At 39.6% G+C, this 16,917-nt stretch overlaps 1 protein-coding gene across 1 annotated transcript in view; it reads right to left on the bottom strand.

Moving 5' to 3' along the window:
* GNAI3 (G protein subunit alpha i3) overlaps positions 1-15,387 on the bottom strand; it is a 46,411-nt gene extending 31,024 nt beyond the window's left edge. Inside the window, exon 1 of the mRNA XM_023232689.3 lies at positions 15,057-15,387. Coding sequence (XP_023088457.1) covers positions 15,057-15,174 — 118 coding nt within the window. The 5' untranslated portion in view covers positions 15,175-15,387. The remainder of the gene's footprint in view (positions 1-15,056) is intronic.
* Between the last annotated feature and the right edge of the window lie 1,530 nt (positions 15,388-16,917).

The raw sequence follows: 16,917 nt of genomic DNA on the forward strand, positions 1-16,917 counted from the left end.
TTAAAGGCCCTAACAACCAAATGGTTTGTTCTGAGTTTCACATCCTTCATCAATTACATACATAGACAATAATTCTATCATTTTACAAGCATCATAAACCATAAAGCAGAAAGTTAATAGGCATTTTACATTCATAAATCATCTAAGGAAGGGTTGGTTTGAGTTTTTTTTTTTTAAAAAAAAAGGCAGCTCACTCAGCTAAGCAGCTCTCCTCAAAATGTTATCACTTAAAGGGGGAGAAGTACATAGAGTTCCTTCCTTGGCTTTGAATGCTTAAGGGAGCAGTCACTTGTGAGCAAGGACAGGGATCATCCTCTGGCTGCCTCAATGGTTTTTGTTTGTTTGTTTTCTGAGACAGTGTCTTGCTCTGTCACCCAGGCTGGAGTGCAGTGGCATGATCTCCGCTCACCGCAACCTCTGCCCCGCCCCAGGGCTCAAGCAATCCTTCCCCCTCAGCCTCTGGAGGAGGGGACCACAGGCGCACATCACCACACCAGCTAATTTTTGTATTTTTAGTAGAGATGGAGTTTCACCATGTTGCCCAGGCTAGTATCAAACTCCTGAGTTCAAGCGATCCCAAAATGCTGAGATTACAGGCATAGGCCACTGTGCCCAATCTCAGTGTTCTAATTTTGGCCTGTGGTACGTTTCCCTCTACTTATTTGAAAGTAGGGCAGCAAAAAGCCATTTTGATGCTAATATTAAATTACGCAGTATTTATATATGACATGACTGAAAACTATCTTTTGTTTAGAGTAAAAGGGAACAGAACTGACAGAAGCAACTGTAATGCACAAATAATCCAAATATTTCATTTTAACCCATAGAAATAATTATTCATTACATTGCAGATGTCCTCCAAAGTTAATTGCAATGCTAAATCACTTATCAAAACCCCTACATCCCAAAATTCTATAATTTTGGGATTTAAAATGTTGAAATCATATTCCTCCCTACCTAGGGCCCTCTAACATCGATAGCCGCATAGCGCACGTTTCTACAGGTGTATTTAATCAAATGTAAATCAAACTACACTTTCAAAATTCACTAACAGCAAACACTACACACTGAGTTGCCAGATAAGAATGCCTGCAATTTCAATTTCCTTTACTATAATAAATGCTCACCAAAGCTGTTAAGCTAAAACCCAAAAGAGTCTGGATTTCACATATGTATTTACTTCTACTTAACCTTTTGTTACAGCATGAATTAGTGGAGGAATGGCAAAAGAAAAAAAAAAAAAAGCTGGTAATAAGAAGGAGAACAATGCAGTCTCTGGATGAGTTTCCCTAAATTTTATACACACACACATACCTTGGTATCCACAGGGGATTGGTTCCAGGATTCCCCTAGGATACCAAAATCCACCAATGCTCAAGTCCCTTACATAAAATGGTGTAGTATTTGCATATAACCTACACACAATCTGCTGTACAGTTTAAATCCTCTCTAGATTATTTATAATACCTAATAAAATGTAAATGCTATGTAAATAGTTGTTATACTTTAATTTTTGTCATATTATTTTATTTTTCTCAATATTTTTGATCTGTCATTGGTTAAATCCAGATGCAGAACCTACTCCATATGTGTGCATACATATATATTTTGTGTATGTATATACACACACACATATATTCATAGTATACACATACATACATAATACAGCTTAAACTACAGCTACCAAAAAAATTCACATAAACACTCTCCAAATCCTCTGCATACCTTTTCAGGCTCACCTTCTACACTCTTCCTGAACCAACACTTCATTTCTTTTTTTTTTTTTTCTTTTTGAGACGGAGTCTCGCTCAGTCGCCCAGGCTGGAGTGCAGTGGCGCGACCTTGGCTCACTGCAAGCTCCGCCTCCCGGGTTCACGCCATTCTCCTGCCTCAGCCTCCGAAGTAGCTGGGGCTACAGGCGCCCGCCGCCACGCCCGGCTAATTTTTTGCATTTTTAGTAGAGATGGGGGTTTCACTGTGTTAGCCAGGATGGTCTCGATCTCCTGACCTCGTGATCCACCCGCCTTGGCCTCCCAAAGTGCTGGCACCAACCCTTCATTTCAATCAAATCTGTTTGTTCACTCATGTTCTGAGTCTTTGTGCTTACTATTCCCTTTGTCTGGATATCCTTCTCTCCAGCCTCTGCCTTAAGAGTTCCTATTTAACTTTCATCCCAGCTTTTTGCTTGGTAAAATATTCTAAAAGGAAGAAACTAAAAAAAAAAAAAAAAAAAAAAAAAAGAAGAGTTGCTATTTAATTTTCAAAGCCCATTTCAAATGTCACCTCCTCTGGGAGGGCCTCCCTGATGTAAATCTCTCTCTCTCTTCCTCCTCCTCCTCCTCACAAAATTGACTATTCCTTCTGTAATCACATTTTATTACCATTGTTTACTTGCATATGTCCCCTACTTGAACTGCTTAAGAATTCTGTGTATTTCTCATTTATATCTCCAGGCTGGAAAACAAGTTAATACATAAGCCTTCCACTGAACAGTGCAACACTGAAAACCAAAAAGCTCAATAAAAAGTAGCCTTGACTAAATGCAATAGCGTATCCTGGATTGGATCCTGGAGCAGAAAATTAGTGGGAAAACTGCTGAAATCTAAATAAAATGTAAAGTTTAGTTAACATTAAGGCACCAATATTAATCTCTGAGTGTTTGCAAATGTACCATAGCTACGTAAGGTATCAACATTAAGGAAAAACAGGTGTAAAGTATATAGGGACTCTGCACTGTCTGCAATGATTTTCTGTAAATCTAAAATTTTCCCAAAATTAAAAGTTTATTTTAAAAAAATTGAGTAGTCTAGAAAAAGTTTCAAGAACTACTTCAACTTTTGCTGGGGACATGAATGTGGATTTTAATTACAAACATAATAACAAAAATAGAATAAGAAATACTTTTCTTCTTAGAAGCAGAAGGAGAAAAGAAGCAAATTATTCTCAATACCCTGGAATGAACCAAAATTAAGACTGAACTATCCTAACATATACCTCAGGACTACATAAGTCATGGTAGTAGTTTCATCATTACATCAAACAAAGCCCTGTTTTGAAGTTAATGATTCCCAAGTTCTAACTTGAAGAAATACAGGGAAAATGTTCTGTTAAAGATATGTCACTTTAAAACAACCCTTCAAAACTCACTTTCACATCAGCTCTTTAAGAGCAGTGAATCAGGTCAGATAAGGTGGCTCACACCTGTAATCCCACCACTTTGGGAGGTGAGTTGAGAGGATCACTTGAGCCCAGGAGTTAAAGACTACCCTGGGCACTGTAGACAGACCCCATGTCTACCAAAAATTTAAATTAGCCTAGCATAGTGGTGCATGCCTGTAGTTCCAGCTACTCCGGAAGCTGAGGCAGGAGGATCACAAGAGCATTGACTAGAGAGGACTTTTGCTGTTTCTCAAATGACTTTTTTTTTTTTTAAAGAGACAGGGTCTCTGTCAAATTTTTTGTAGAGACAAGGTCTTGTCATCTTGCCCAGGCTAGTCCTCCGGCCTCAGCTTCCCAAAGTCCTGGGATTATAAGACTCTGCCCAGCCAGTACAATTTAAATATACAAACAGAGTGTATGTTTTGATCACAGCAAGGCATGCCTGACTCAATAGCTGCTACAGCTAGAAAAAATTCAGAATATTATACTGAGCAGCAAAATAATAATTATTATTATTATGACTTAGAATACTATCTACTTCTAAGAGCAACAGGAATTCTTTGAGATATAAAATACTAACATCGTTCAAAACAAAGATGTTTTGTATTAATATTAAAAACATTTATCCATCTGAAAATGTGACTTGGTGACAAAAAGAGGCCCTAACAGCAATTAGTAATGGATCAACAAACACAATAACATCTCAGCTAATCCTTAACAATCTTTCTTAAACTTTTAGGTGTCTAAGTCTAACTTGGAAATCAAAGGAAGTTCAGATCTGAGGACTAGCTCTTCCTGAAACTTGTTTCTAAGATCACTAGACCATTATTCAGGTACAAGTCAAACAAATTTGGTCTTTTAGGTATCTTTCTTCTTTGCATAGTTCACATCAGATATATGAATTTCTGTTACAACTTAACAGAAAGTCATGAAAAATAGGGTACTTCACTTACATAAAGCACTGTATCTATCAAAACTAGAACAATTAAACAGTGATCCTAACACAATGTTATTCAGTTCAAGCAGCTTGAATTACAGAAATGATACAGCTGATTACTAAGCCGGTAACAGGATCACCTGGACAGATAAAGGCTTAAAGATAACTTTAACTTGCTAAACATCGAAAAAGAATTATACCAAAAGACAATTAAAATTGGAGGGGAAGTCAAATACTAGAGTGATTTCTTTGTATTTTCTTTTGAACACTGACATTGGGGTACTTCATGAATTTACGTTTTTCAGGTTTTTAACTTCAGTTTTTAACTATCTTTCTAATCAGCTTTATGATATTAAACTAATTTCAATCAAACTCAAGAATAAGAGACATAACACAAAAATAATTATCTTTACAATTTGCTAAAATATTCCATCTGGTTAACAATACTAAGTTCACAGACAAAGGACCCCTGAGGTTCAATTTAAACCCCTCAGTAGTAAAAAGAAAAGAAAATGAAGCTCAGTGATAAGGACTAATCTCTCAATTTTCAGTCTCTTTGCCCTATATTAATTGCATGGCATCTTCTATTTCTGATGTGAGTTACCAGTTCAAAGAGATGTGTTTTATTATTGCTAGTCTACTATATTTTACTGACTAGAAAACAAAGTTTAAAAATGAACTTCAGTAACGTGAACAAATTCAGTGCACACTGCTCTAGACATTTCTTTTTCCTTTTTTTTTTTTGAGACAGAGTCTCGCTCTGTCACCCAGGCTGGATGGAGTGCAGTGGCACAATCTCAGCTCACTGCAACCTCCGCCTCCTGGGTTCAAGCAATTCTCCTGCCTCAGCCTCCTAAATAGCTGGGATTACAGGCGCACACCACCATGCCTGGCTAATTTTTTGTATTTTTAGTAGAGAGAGAGTTTCACCATGCTGGCCAGGCTGGTCTCCAACTCCTGACCTAGTGATCTGCCTGCCTCGGCCTCCCAAAGTGCTGGGATTACAGGTGTGAGACACTGCGCCTGGCCGACATTTCTTATTAATGAAGACCTGCATCCCTTCTTCCCCATTCCCTTCAACAAGCCCTGTGCTCCCGCCACAGAACTAAACTAAAGGTAAAAACAAAGCATGGATAGCTTAACTCTATGAGCAATCTACTTTGCCAAATGTTTTTACCTACTCTCTAACAAAAACTTCGAAGCAAAATTATTAATAAGGAGCAAAAATAGTGTTTTATTTCTTCCCTTAGCTTTGGACAATTTTCTGATACTCATAAAAGTAGTAAGAGGAAAAATTAGCACAAAAAAAAAAAAAAAAAAAGCCAGGGTGATGATGAAGCACAGACCCTGAGCTGGTTATATGCATTTTAAAAAATTAATTCCTAAATTAAAATCAAAGGTAATTAAATTCAGGTTACATTAACTATTCTGAGTTGAATGTGTTGATAATGGGACTTTAAAATCCTGTACCCTACTTCAATTTAATTTTAAATTTTGTTTTTGTTTTTTGAGTTAGAGTCTCACTCTATCACCCAGGCTAGAGTGCAGTTGTGCCACGTTGGCTGCCTGCAACATCCACCTCCCAGGTTCAAGTGATTCTCATGCCTCAGCCTCCCAAGTAGCTGGGATTACAGGTGTGCGCCACCACACCTGGCTAATTTTTGTATTTTCAGTAGAGACAGGGTTTCACCATGTTGGCCAGGCTAGTCTGGAACTCCTGACATCAGGTGATCTGCCCACCTCAGCCTCCCAAAGTGCTGGGATTACAAGCGTGAGCCACTGTGCCTGGCCTAATTTTAAATCTGAATTTAAGTTCTCTCTCCCAACCTTACAAGATGGTAATATTGAGAATGAGCAGGCACGTTCTCATGAACTAACGAGAAAGTAAAGCAGTGATATGTTTAGTTCCTCAATATTCCCATGTCATTCCATTATGTTCAACTTATATTTAGTGAGTGCCTACTAGGTGTTAGGCATTGTCATCTCTTTATTAAACATTAATTCTCTGGCCATGCCTTTAATAGAGAATTTGACCTACTCCAGTCCTTGAAAGGGTTACCTTATAAAACTCATGATACCCCATCAACCCTGCTATACCCCAACCATACATGACTGGATTGTGGTTGGCACATGACAAGGTTGGGCCAATCTGATACTCTTTCCCAGGAACGGGAATGGGATCCTGCGAGCCTGCATCAGATAACATGAAGCACTTGAACTACGAGGTCGGGCAGTGTGTGAGCCACAGAAGATGTCAGAGTAAGCCAAAGTTGAAAACTCGGGGGAGGTCATTCTGCTCTAGGAGAAATAGGGGAGAGAGTGGGGGTTGGGTATCACAATCCACGTACATACAACCTACCTGTATTTCATTTCTTACCTATTCTTGAATGTCTAACACCTATGAAGTTGCCTACTGTGTCCTTTCAATATACCTCTTTTACTTGTGACTTGTATGAGTGGTGTTCCCTATTCCTTATGGGCAAAAACACTTTAGCATTATATTAGGTCCTGCAACAGATACAAAGATGAGAAATACTTAGTCCTCCTGCCCTAAAAGACCATATTGTTAGGACCAGGTAAGTTCATAAATAACCATATATAAGGCAGACTATAAGTGGCATAAAAAGTACTATGAGGTTTCAAAAAGAGAGAGTCATGTCACATCCAATTCAGAACATCAAAACTATTTCACCAATGGTGAGGCATGGTGACTCACATTTGTAATCCCAGCACTTTGGGAGGTCAAGGCAGGGTAGATGACTTTAGGCCAGAAGTTTGAGACCAGCCTGGCCAACATAGTGAAACCCCATCTCTACTAAAAATACAAAAAACAGCTGGGCACAGTGGCGCACACCTGTAATCTCAGCTACTCAGAAGGCTCAGGCACAAGAATTGCTCGAACCTGGGAGGCAGAGGTTGCAGTGATGCAAGATTGTGCCACTACATTCCAGTCTGGGCAACAGAGTGAGACTGTCTCAAAAGTTTCATGGAGGAAAGAGAACTAAATAGTAATCATAACAGACAGCAATCTGAGATTTTTAAAATGTATTTACTAAGAAAAATAAAATATTAAAATCCTAGATCAGTCTACCAAAAACCTTAAAGACCAAAAATCTGGAATCTAGTAATGACTGAGTCACAGGACCTCACAACTGACTGGTTTTAAGAGAGGAGTTAAAAACAAGTGCTGTTTTCAGTCTAGATGATGTCGAGAATGGTGGTACTGAAACAGAAAAGTTCCCAACAGGTGGATTTGGGGGTGAAGAGTGAAGGCAAGTTCTGTACTGGATAAACTGACTTGAGGTAAGTAGCAGGATGTAGTTCATTAATACGCTGGGGGAAGAGCAGAAAGAGAAACCATTTCAAGTAGAGAGAACAGATTTTTCAAAAATTCCAAGTAAAAAATTGTCCTCTAATAAAGGAACCAAAAGACTCTTCACAATGTCTCAGTTTTTTCTTCCGCGTTTTGAACATTCCATTTTTGTATAGCTACTGATTTTCCTGCCATCTGTCTCTCTATATTGTTTTTTCCTGGTTACAGATGAGGGACTTTTAAGAATGGAAGTTAGAGCCTGAGCACAGTGGCTCAGCCTATAATCTCAACACTTTGGGACACTGAGGTGGGCGAATCACTTGAACCCAGAAGTTCAAGGCCAGCCCGGGCAAGATGGCAAAACCCTATCTCTACAAAAAATTAGCCAGGGGTGGTGGCATTAGCCTGTAGTCCAAGTTACTCAAGAGGCCAAGATGGGAGGATCGTTTGAGCCCGGGAGGCAGAGGTTGCAGTGAGATTGCGGAGGTTGCATTAAGATTGCACCACTGCACTCCAGCCTGGGTGACAGAGCAAGACTCTGTCTAAAAAAAAAAAAAAAAAGAGTGGAAGTTAGTGGAAGGACCTGATGACACACACACACACACACACACACACACACTCCTTTCCCCAATAGAAAGTATGCTGTAGAAGAAACCAGGGAAGGAAGAGAGACAGGACAGGAAAAAAGGAAATATCTGCAGAGGCCTAACAACTCCCTTTTCCTTCCCAAGAAGCTAGAGGATGAAGAAGCTCAGCACCACGGGGGAGGAATGGCATAGTGCTTCAGGTTTTACTAACCATCTCTAAAAGATCTCTAGGCCAGGAATCACTTTTAACAGAGACAACTGCCTACAAACTAAAAGACTTTTTTGTAATAGTGCATATAAGTTTAATATGCTAAAAATTATTTTTTAAAGAAACGTAGCAGCAGCACTTATTAGAAACGTCCATGCCCTGTCAAATCTAGTATTAAGCACCCACTCTATGGCCATCAGTGTACTACAGGAATAGCGTAGTCAGGGAAGATTACATTTTTTTAATTCCTGAAAAGGGCCATATTTTCAGACTGTAAAAGTGATTAGTGCTTCTACATGTGGCTTGTCAATTATCCCAGCACCATTTGTGGAATTGGGTGTCCTTTCCCCACTTCACATTTTTGTTTCTTTGTCGAAGATCAGTTGACTGGAAGTTATTTGGCTTTATTTCTGGGTTCTCTATTCTGTACCATTGGTCTATATGCCAGTTTTTACACCAGTACCATTCTGTTTTGGTGATTATGGCCTTATAGTATAGTTTGAAATCGGGTAATGTAATGCCTCTAGGCTTATTCTTTTGCTTAGTCTTGCTTTGGCTATGCGGACTCTTCTTTGGTTCCACATGAATTTTAGGATTGTTTTTTCTAATTCTGTGAAGAATGATGGTGGTACTTTAGTGGGAATTGCATTGAATTTGTAGATTGCTTTTGGCACTATGGTCATTTTCACAATATTGAATCTACCCATCCATGAGCATGGGATGTGTTCCCATTTATTTGTGTCATCTACGATTTCTGTCAGCTGTGTTTTGTAGTTTTCCTTGTAGAGGTGTTTCACCTTCTTGGTCAAGTATATTCCTATGGTATTTTTGTTTGTTTTTTGTTTGCAGCTATTGTAAAAGGGACTGAGTTCATGATTTCATTCTCAGCTTGGTTACTGTTGGTGTATAGGGCTAATGACTTAAATCTAAGACCCAAAACCATAAAAATTCTAGACGATAACATTGGAAAAACCCTTCTAGTCATTGGCTTAGGCAAAGACTTCATGACCAAGAACCCAAAAGCAAACGCAAAGACAAAAGCAAAAATTTAAAAAAGGGGTTTAACTAAACTAAAAAGCTTCTGAACAACAAAAGAAATCAGCAGAGTACACACAACCCACAGAGTGGGAGAAAATCTTCACTATCTATACATCTGACAAAAGACTAATATCCAGAATCTACAAGGAACTCAAATCAGCACGAAAAAAACAATCCCATCAAAAAGTGGGCTAAGAACATGAACAGACAATTCTCACAAGAAGATATACAAATTGCCAACAAACTTACAAAAACATGCTCAACATCACTAATTATCAGGGAAATACAAATCAAAACCACAATGTGATACCAACTTACTCCTGCAATAATGGCCATAATAAATAAATAATAAAAAAAAATAGATGTTGGCATGGATGTGATGAAAAGGGAACACTTTCACACTGTTGGTAGGAATGTAAACTAATACAACCACTATGGAAAACAGTGTGGAGGTTCCTTAAAGAACTAAAAGTATATCTACCATTTGATACACGAATCTCACACCTGGGTATCTACCCTGAGGAAAGAAGCCATAATACAAAAAAGGTACCTGCACATGCATGTTTACAGCAGCACAATTCACAATGGCAAAATATGGAACCAGCCCAAATGCTCATCAATCAACGAGTAGATAAAGAAAATGTGATATACACACACACACACATACACGCCCCTCTACACCCATGGAACACTACTCAGCCATAAAAAGGAATGAAATAACAGCATCTGCAGCAACCTGGATGGAACTGGAGACCATTACTCTAAGTGAAGTAACTCAGGAATGGAAAACCAAACATTGTATGTTCTCACTCATAAGTGGGCGCTGAGCTATGAGGACACAAAGGTATAAGAATGATACAATGGACTTTGGGGACTCGGGGAAAAGGGTAGGAGGGGAGTGAGGGATAAAGGACTATACATTGGGTACAGTGTACACTGCTCAGGTGATGGGTGCACCAAAATCTCAGAAATCACTGCTAAACTTATTCATGTAACCAAACACAACCTGTTCCCCAAAAACTTACTGAAATGTTAAAAAAAGGAAAAAAAAAAGTGACTAATGCATTTAAATAAAAGACACAAAGAATGATAAGTGCTTATAAAACACAAAGCTTTTCTTCCCCGAGACACAAGATGCATCCTCACATGAAATGTAACAGGCTATGAACCTTATCCCAAGTAAATGGCAAACATAATAAAGGGCATAATCCTATAGGAGGATATAATGTAATGGCATGTTTACCAAAGGGCAGTCTTATTCTCAATAAGCATATTCAGCCAATAATATGCAGTGATTTAAATATAAATAACTAACTGTATAATAAACAGTTCAAGTAAATTAGATGATTCCAGTTCTCTGCATGCAACTGGCTTTTTGCCATACTACCACCAGCAAATCCCAAAGAACAAAGTATTTTTTTAAGTTTTCTCAGAACCTGCTAAAGGAAACTATCAAGAAATGGAAATTCAGAGAGCAGATCACTCAACAACTTACAAAACTAAATATCTTCATTAGTATAGTGACGAGTAAAAAAAGAAAAGGACTAACATTTAATTCCTTTCACCACAAAAGGATATTAAAATTATGTGAAGATCTTTGAAAAGAGTATATTAATATGGAAAATAACAAAATAGCTGTCTGAAAAACCTCTGAAAAAAGTAGCTAAAATGGTAAGTCTCACAATCATCATTGTGAGAAGTGACCACTTACTATTTTTTATTTGCTAGGCACTAATGTGAAGCACTTTACATGTATTATCTCATTTCATATTATGAAACATCATCTCTGCTTTACATATGTAAAAATTATGATTCTTATGGTTAAGTTACTTGCTCTGGGTCTCAGAGCTAATAAATGGAGGTGGAACTTAAATTCAGTTTTGTGTGAATCCAAAAGCACTGCTCTTATCCATTATACCAGTGCTTCCCAACCTTTATTACATGATGGCACATATTTAAAATATTTGTAAGGCTCACTGGGGTGAGCTGAAAGAGTTTGGTGAAAAAAAAATTTTCTTGCTTGTCCTGGGGTCAAAACAAAACAAAACCCACACACACAAAATTTCTTTTTATTATGAAATTATGGCATAAAAAATACAAAGTATTACAGATGATATTAAATATAAAATTGGTATAAATTTAGTATTTATACCAAATACAATTTTTTCAAATTACCAAATTCATGGTAGGGTAGGCACAGTGGCTCACACTGGTAATCCCAACACTTTGGGAGGCTAAGCTGGGAGAATCATATGAGGCCAAGCATTTGAGATCAGCCTGGGCAACATAATGAGACCCCCATCTCTACCTTTTTAAATAGTAAATAACCAAATTACCAAATTCAGGAATTTTAAAGAGGAAATCATACCAAAGATGTTCAAATGTAATTTCAACTGCTGTAAAAGTTTGAACTTCTAAAAATGATTTAAAATTTCAATCCTATAAAAAATTTGTAAACAGCACACCTATATGCCATCCTAAGCACTGGAACATTGGTTGGGAAGCTTTGCATAGTATCTTTTCAACAGAATGTCATAATTAAACACTAATTTGATATACCTACCAAGATCTTTCCAAGAACACTTTTTTTGAGACAAACAGTCTCACTTTGTCACCCAGGCTAGAGTACAGTGGTGCCATCTCTGTTCACTGCAACTTCTGCCTCCCAGGTTCAAGTGATTCTCCTGCCTCAGCCTCCCAAGTAGCTGGGACTACAGGTGCACACCACCACGCCCGGCTAATTTTTGTACTTTTAGTAGAGATGGTGTTTCGCCATGTTGGCCAGGTTGGTCTTGAACTCCTAACCTCAGGTGATTCTACCAGCCTCGGCCTCCCAAAGTGATGGGATTACAGGAATGAGTCACCATGCCCAGCCCTTTCCAAGAACATCTAAAGGAAATTCAAACCAAAGGTTATCAAAGGAAGAATTATAATACTGAAGTGTCTGTTAATAATCTGGCCACACTAGCTTCTTAATTTGGTATGATTTCCATAATACCTACAATCTGTAACATTCATTTTGACTTAATAAGAATAGCTAATCTTCATGAAGCCAGTACTATGTGCCAAGCTGTGTTCTGCTTTACATCATTATATTTTATCCTCACAGCAATCCTAGAAGTAGCACTATTTTCTCCATTTTAAAGATAAGAAAACTGAGGCCAAGAGAAATTAACTTTCCCAAGGCTATAACTAGTAAATAGGAATTAGGATTTGAAGCAGTCTGACTTCAGGACCCATGCTATTAATCACCATGTTAAACTATACTCCCATAAGAAAATATATCATGTGCCAGGAGACACAAGGGTAGGTAGATAGATCTCAACTTAAACTAAGTTCCATAGTGATAAAGTAAAAACGACTTGCATCTACAGCAAAGGAGATATTATCCAGGAAAAAGAAAATTGTATACTGTTTTGGGTACATTTTGCTTACAGAAATAGCATAGAAGATAATTTTAATTTTCTATGTGTGTTACGATATGGCTCAAGCAAGAACATATGTTTCTGCAAACTACTTGAATTTCTGGACTTAACTTGCTCAAGAATATTTAAAAAAAAAAATCTTACTTAAAAAAGAATGAAGTTGATAAAAATTGAAAGCAAATATGTTTAGTACTTTGATTTTTACTCACTGCCTTTCAAGTTCCCTAAGTCATCAAGTGTCTAATTTTGTTTTTAATTAAATGCACTATTTGTAAAATCCTGAATAAAAGTTCTTCTAGACATATGGACAAGTTCCGCCTGTCCAAATTGTGCCTGCCTAATCCTGCCTTTTGGAAGAAAGTCTCAAAGTTTCCAATTACATTACAATAAGCTGATGTCCTGAGGGTATCTCTGTTGGTCAGTGTAAATCAAATCACTCACAGAAGATGAGAATACATCTTTAATTTCATAACCAATAAATCAATAAAGAAAATGTTGGCCAGGCGCGGTGGCTCACTCCTGTAATCCCAGCACTTTGGGAGGCTGAGGCAGGTGGATCACGAGGTCAGGAGATCAAGGCCATCCTGGCTAACACCGTGAAACCCCGTCTCTACTAAAAACACAAAAAATTAGCTGGGCGTGGTGGCAGGCGCCTGTCGTCACAGCTACTGGGGAAGCTAAGGCAGGAGAACGGCGTGACCCCGGGAGGTGCAGCTTGCAGTGAGCCAACATCGCGCCTGGCGATAGAGGGAGACTCCGTCTCAAAAAAAAAAAAAAAAAAAAAAAAGTGAATGCCCTAAATGTTATAGTTTATATCAAATTTCTCAAAGGCCCCAAAGACCAATGTTCAACATTTGCTGGCTCAGGCTGGTTAACAGTAAATACTTAAGGAGCACCTACTATGTACCAGGGACCATGCTTATCCACCTGTCATACAGACAGTGGCAGTCTAGAACAATTTGAATTCGCATCTTCTGAAAGTTCAAGTATACAAACCGGAAGCTTAAGCTCCAATACATAACTTTCCCTTTATAGTATATCCAAAAAAGCTATTACCAGAGCCTCTGCAATCTACAACCAACCAAATACGTTAAGAAGAGACTACTGGGGCACTTAGCATGTCCTAGAGTACAAAATAAGTCTTGGGTTACAACGGTACATTCTGTCTCTGGAGCTTTATACCACGAAAATTTAGCACTTCCCCTAAAGTGACTCCTTTTCCTCAAAAATCAATTGTTTTAAAAAGTAAATTTCTATTGCTTACAGAAACCCCTACTCCTACTTATTCATCTCTAATGGAAATACTACCCTAGAAAATACTAATAATGAAGAAACATGGCTTGATTTATTAATAAGCTAATGCCAGGATTCTTTGTATGATTTTCTGAGCCTCTCAAAAATTTTAAAACTCGTGTTGAGTAAAACACATCCGACTGCACAAAAAAAGCCACTTAAAACCACTATCAGATAACATAAACAGTAATTCCTGAAGCCAATGGTTTTGCTTTGAAGAGGCCAAAATGGATACAACAGCCACCAGAAGTCTACCATAGTCTTTACAGTAAGTATGTCCAACTCTGTAACTTATCCTAAGATAACTATTCCAACTGCACATCATCTATAGCAACTGTTCAGCACTCTCCAACGTGTAATCTCTTGTTCACTATATCTTCTGCTACAAACCTCAAACAAATCATTCTTTAAATTTCTTCAGCTCACACCATTTCCCGTCCTTTTATAAAAACAGAAGAAGGCGTTATAAAACTTTGAAAATAAAAATGATAGAAAGCGGTGGAAAGGTAGAGATGGCCTCTGCACCCAAGCTCTTTTCCTTTATACTTGATAACTTGTCATTTATCTCATCTACCTACCCTCATGTTCCTGGATAATCCAACAGTTCAAAAGGCTCTCTCACTAACAAATGTCAACGTCCTTATGTGACCATTCTGTTCCAGTCTCTATACCATCCATTCAAGCCTCCTAGCTTTATCCTTCCAAAGAACACGACGCTCCAAACTCACAAACCATCACCAACACGCTCCAACCCAATGTAAAACCTTCCCGAGTATCAACTCTTCCTTTATGAGCTTTCCCCATATTCCTAATCCCTCAATATCCTACCGGCCCATACTCCCAAGTCTCTCTGCTAAACGCAATTCCAGCCCGGAGTCACACCCTCTACAGCCTAATTCCCGCAACCCCAAAACCCCACCCCCCTCATCACGCCCTCTGGGGCCTCAGCTATGAACCCCAACACCCCGCCCCACACCCGGCACGCCCTCCAGATCCCTTTAGAGTCCTTTTCGTCGGCCCGACTAGACCCCGTTCAGGCCTTCCAAGCGCCTAGGCTCTCCCGACCACCACTCAGTCCCCGCCTCCAGTCCCTCACCGAGTAGCAGCAGCTTCACTTCTTTGGCCGCTTTTTCCCCGTCCTCCCGTAAGTTGCGGTCGATCATCTTGCTTCGCTCCACTGCCGCCTTGTCTTCGGCGCTCAACGTGCAGCCCATGGTGGCGGCGGAAGAGGGGACACCGGCCCGGGCTCACTCACACACCGCGGGCACTGCGGCTCGGCAGGTTAAGGCAGCGTCTACTGCTGGGCGGCGGCCCTCTCCGTCAGCTCCCTTAGCGCCGTGAAGAACCGGATATCCGGCGTTTACGACACTTCCGGCGACGCCCCGCAGCCTTCACCGTTTAAACCACTCTCCTCGGGGAGAGGAGTTGAGACCGAAAGCGGAAGTCACGGGGACCTGGCGGCTAGGTTGGGCGGCGGATCTACAGTTTCGAGGTTCTGTCAAGTTCGCTGCCCGCCGCCCAACTTGAAGCCTCATTTACCTTTCGGCTACCTGATTTGGATAAATGGAGAAAAACCGGGACCTCCAACAAATAATGCCCTCCCGCGTTCAAAATGCCAGTTTTGGGGCGGAGATGTCTAAATTAAAGCCTACATCCCGCGCGGGAATTTCTGCTGATAATTTCTCTGCTGTTAGAAGACCCCTTTGATCTCTTGCTCTGGAGACTCGGGGCCCCTACCCAAGTGTGGGACACTGCCTCTGTTGGGGTATCGGATCAATGAAATGAGAACAAGCTGCCCGGCCTGGGCGCCGTTCACGTCACACATCTGAGACCGTAACACCGACTGTGTTCTGGACCTTAGCAATATCTTTTTGCCCTCTCTGGCCCACTGACTCCTCTCAAAATGTCCCCTGGTCCTTATGCCTTTCACGTTTTTTTGTGGGCTTGAGATTTGCTTAACACCTATGTTGGCAAAAGGCCACATGAAATCGCTAGCAGACACTCGATAACCTTAAAGGTAAGCCCGTAGTTCCTCCATAAAATTTCCATGCTGCCCTTCTCTCCAGTATAATTCAGATCTTCCTACCTTAGGGTCTTAGAACTAAAACCAAGATAAGTCAGCTTCAGTTCCACACCCTGAAACAAACCAGTGCATCCTGTGAATCTCCTATTAAAATTTCCTGTTGCGATTACATACAAAAGGAGAAATTCTAGTAAAATTTGCCTCTCAGCCCTATTCTCACCTGAAACAAGTCCACTGTGAAAGCCCCAAGCCGATAGCATCTTTCACTAATAACCCTGGATACTGCGTGAAGGTAGTCCTAAATGAACTTTTCAGGCAAATAAGCCCATAATTACTATACATTCTAGGGAAGGGAACTCAGTCCCTAAACCCTTTCCCTGTGATTGTAAATTACTTTCTTTCTCTAATAGAATCTGAACTTGAGAATGTAAGGTCCCAACAGAGAGGTCTATATAGTGATGATTCATTAATTAGAAGGATTTAATTAGAGGATTAGAGCCACTTTAAAAAAGCCTCGTCCACCATAACTCTTAGCAATGCCAATTCTTCAAGGTTTGAATAGTCCCCCAGTCATTCCCAAATGACTGTTAGAATGAAAGGGACCGCTTTTCCATTATCAATACTTTTGGGGAAAAAGGGCAAGAGGAAAGGGAAGTAAAACCAATATTTATTGAGTACCTATTTGCCAGATATGGCTAGGTGCTTCCACATCCCATCTCTTAATCCTCACAACAACCCTGTGAGGTAGGTAATAAAGATCCCCATTTTTACAGGTGAGGAAGTAGGCTCAGAGAAATTAAGCAGCTTTCCCAACTTCACATAGTGAGTAAGTAGATCTCTCTGACCCCAGAGTTACCTTTTTCTATCATGCCCCTGTACGATATTGCCTGGGGACACCTGACAACAGAAAGTCTAAGGTTTTCATCTAGGATTG

The sequence above is a fragment of the Piliocolobus tephrosceles genome, chromosome 1 (genome assembly GCF_002776525.5).
Source record: "Piliocolobus tephrosceles isolate RC106 chromosome 1, ASM277652v3, whole genome shotgun sequence".
NCBI classification, from domain to species: Eukaryota; Metazoa; Chordata; class Mammalia; order Primates; family Cercopithecidae; genus Piliocolobus; species Piliocolobus tephrosceles.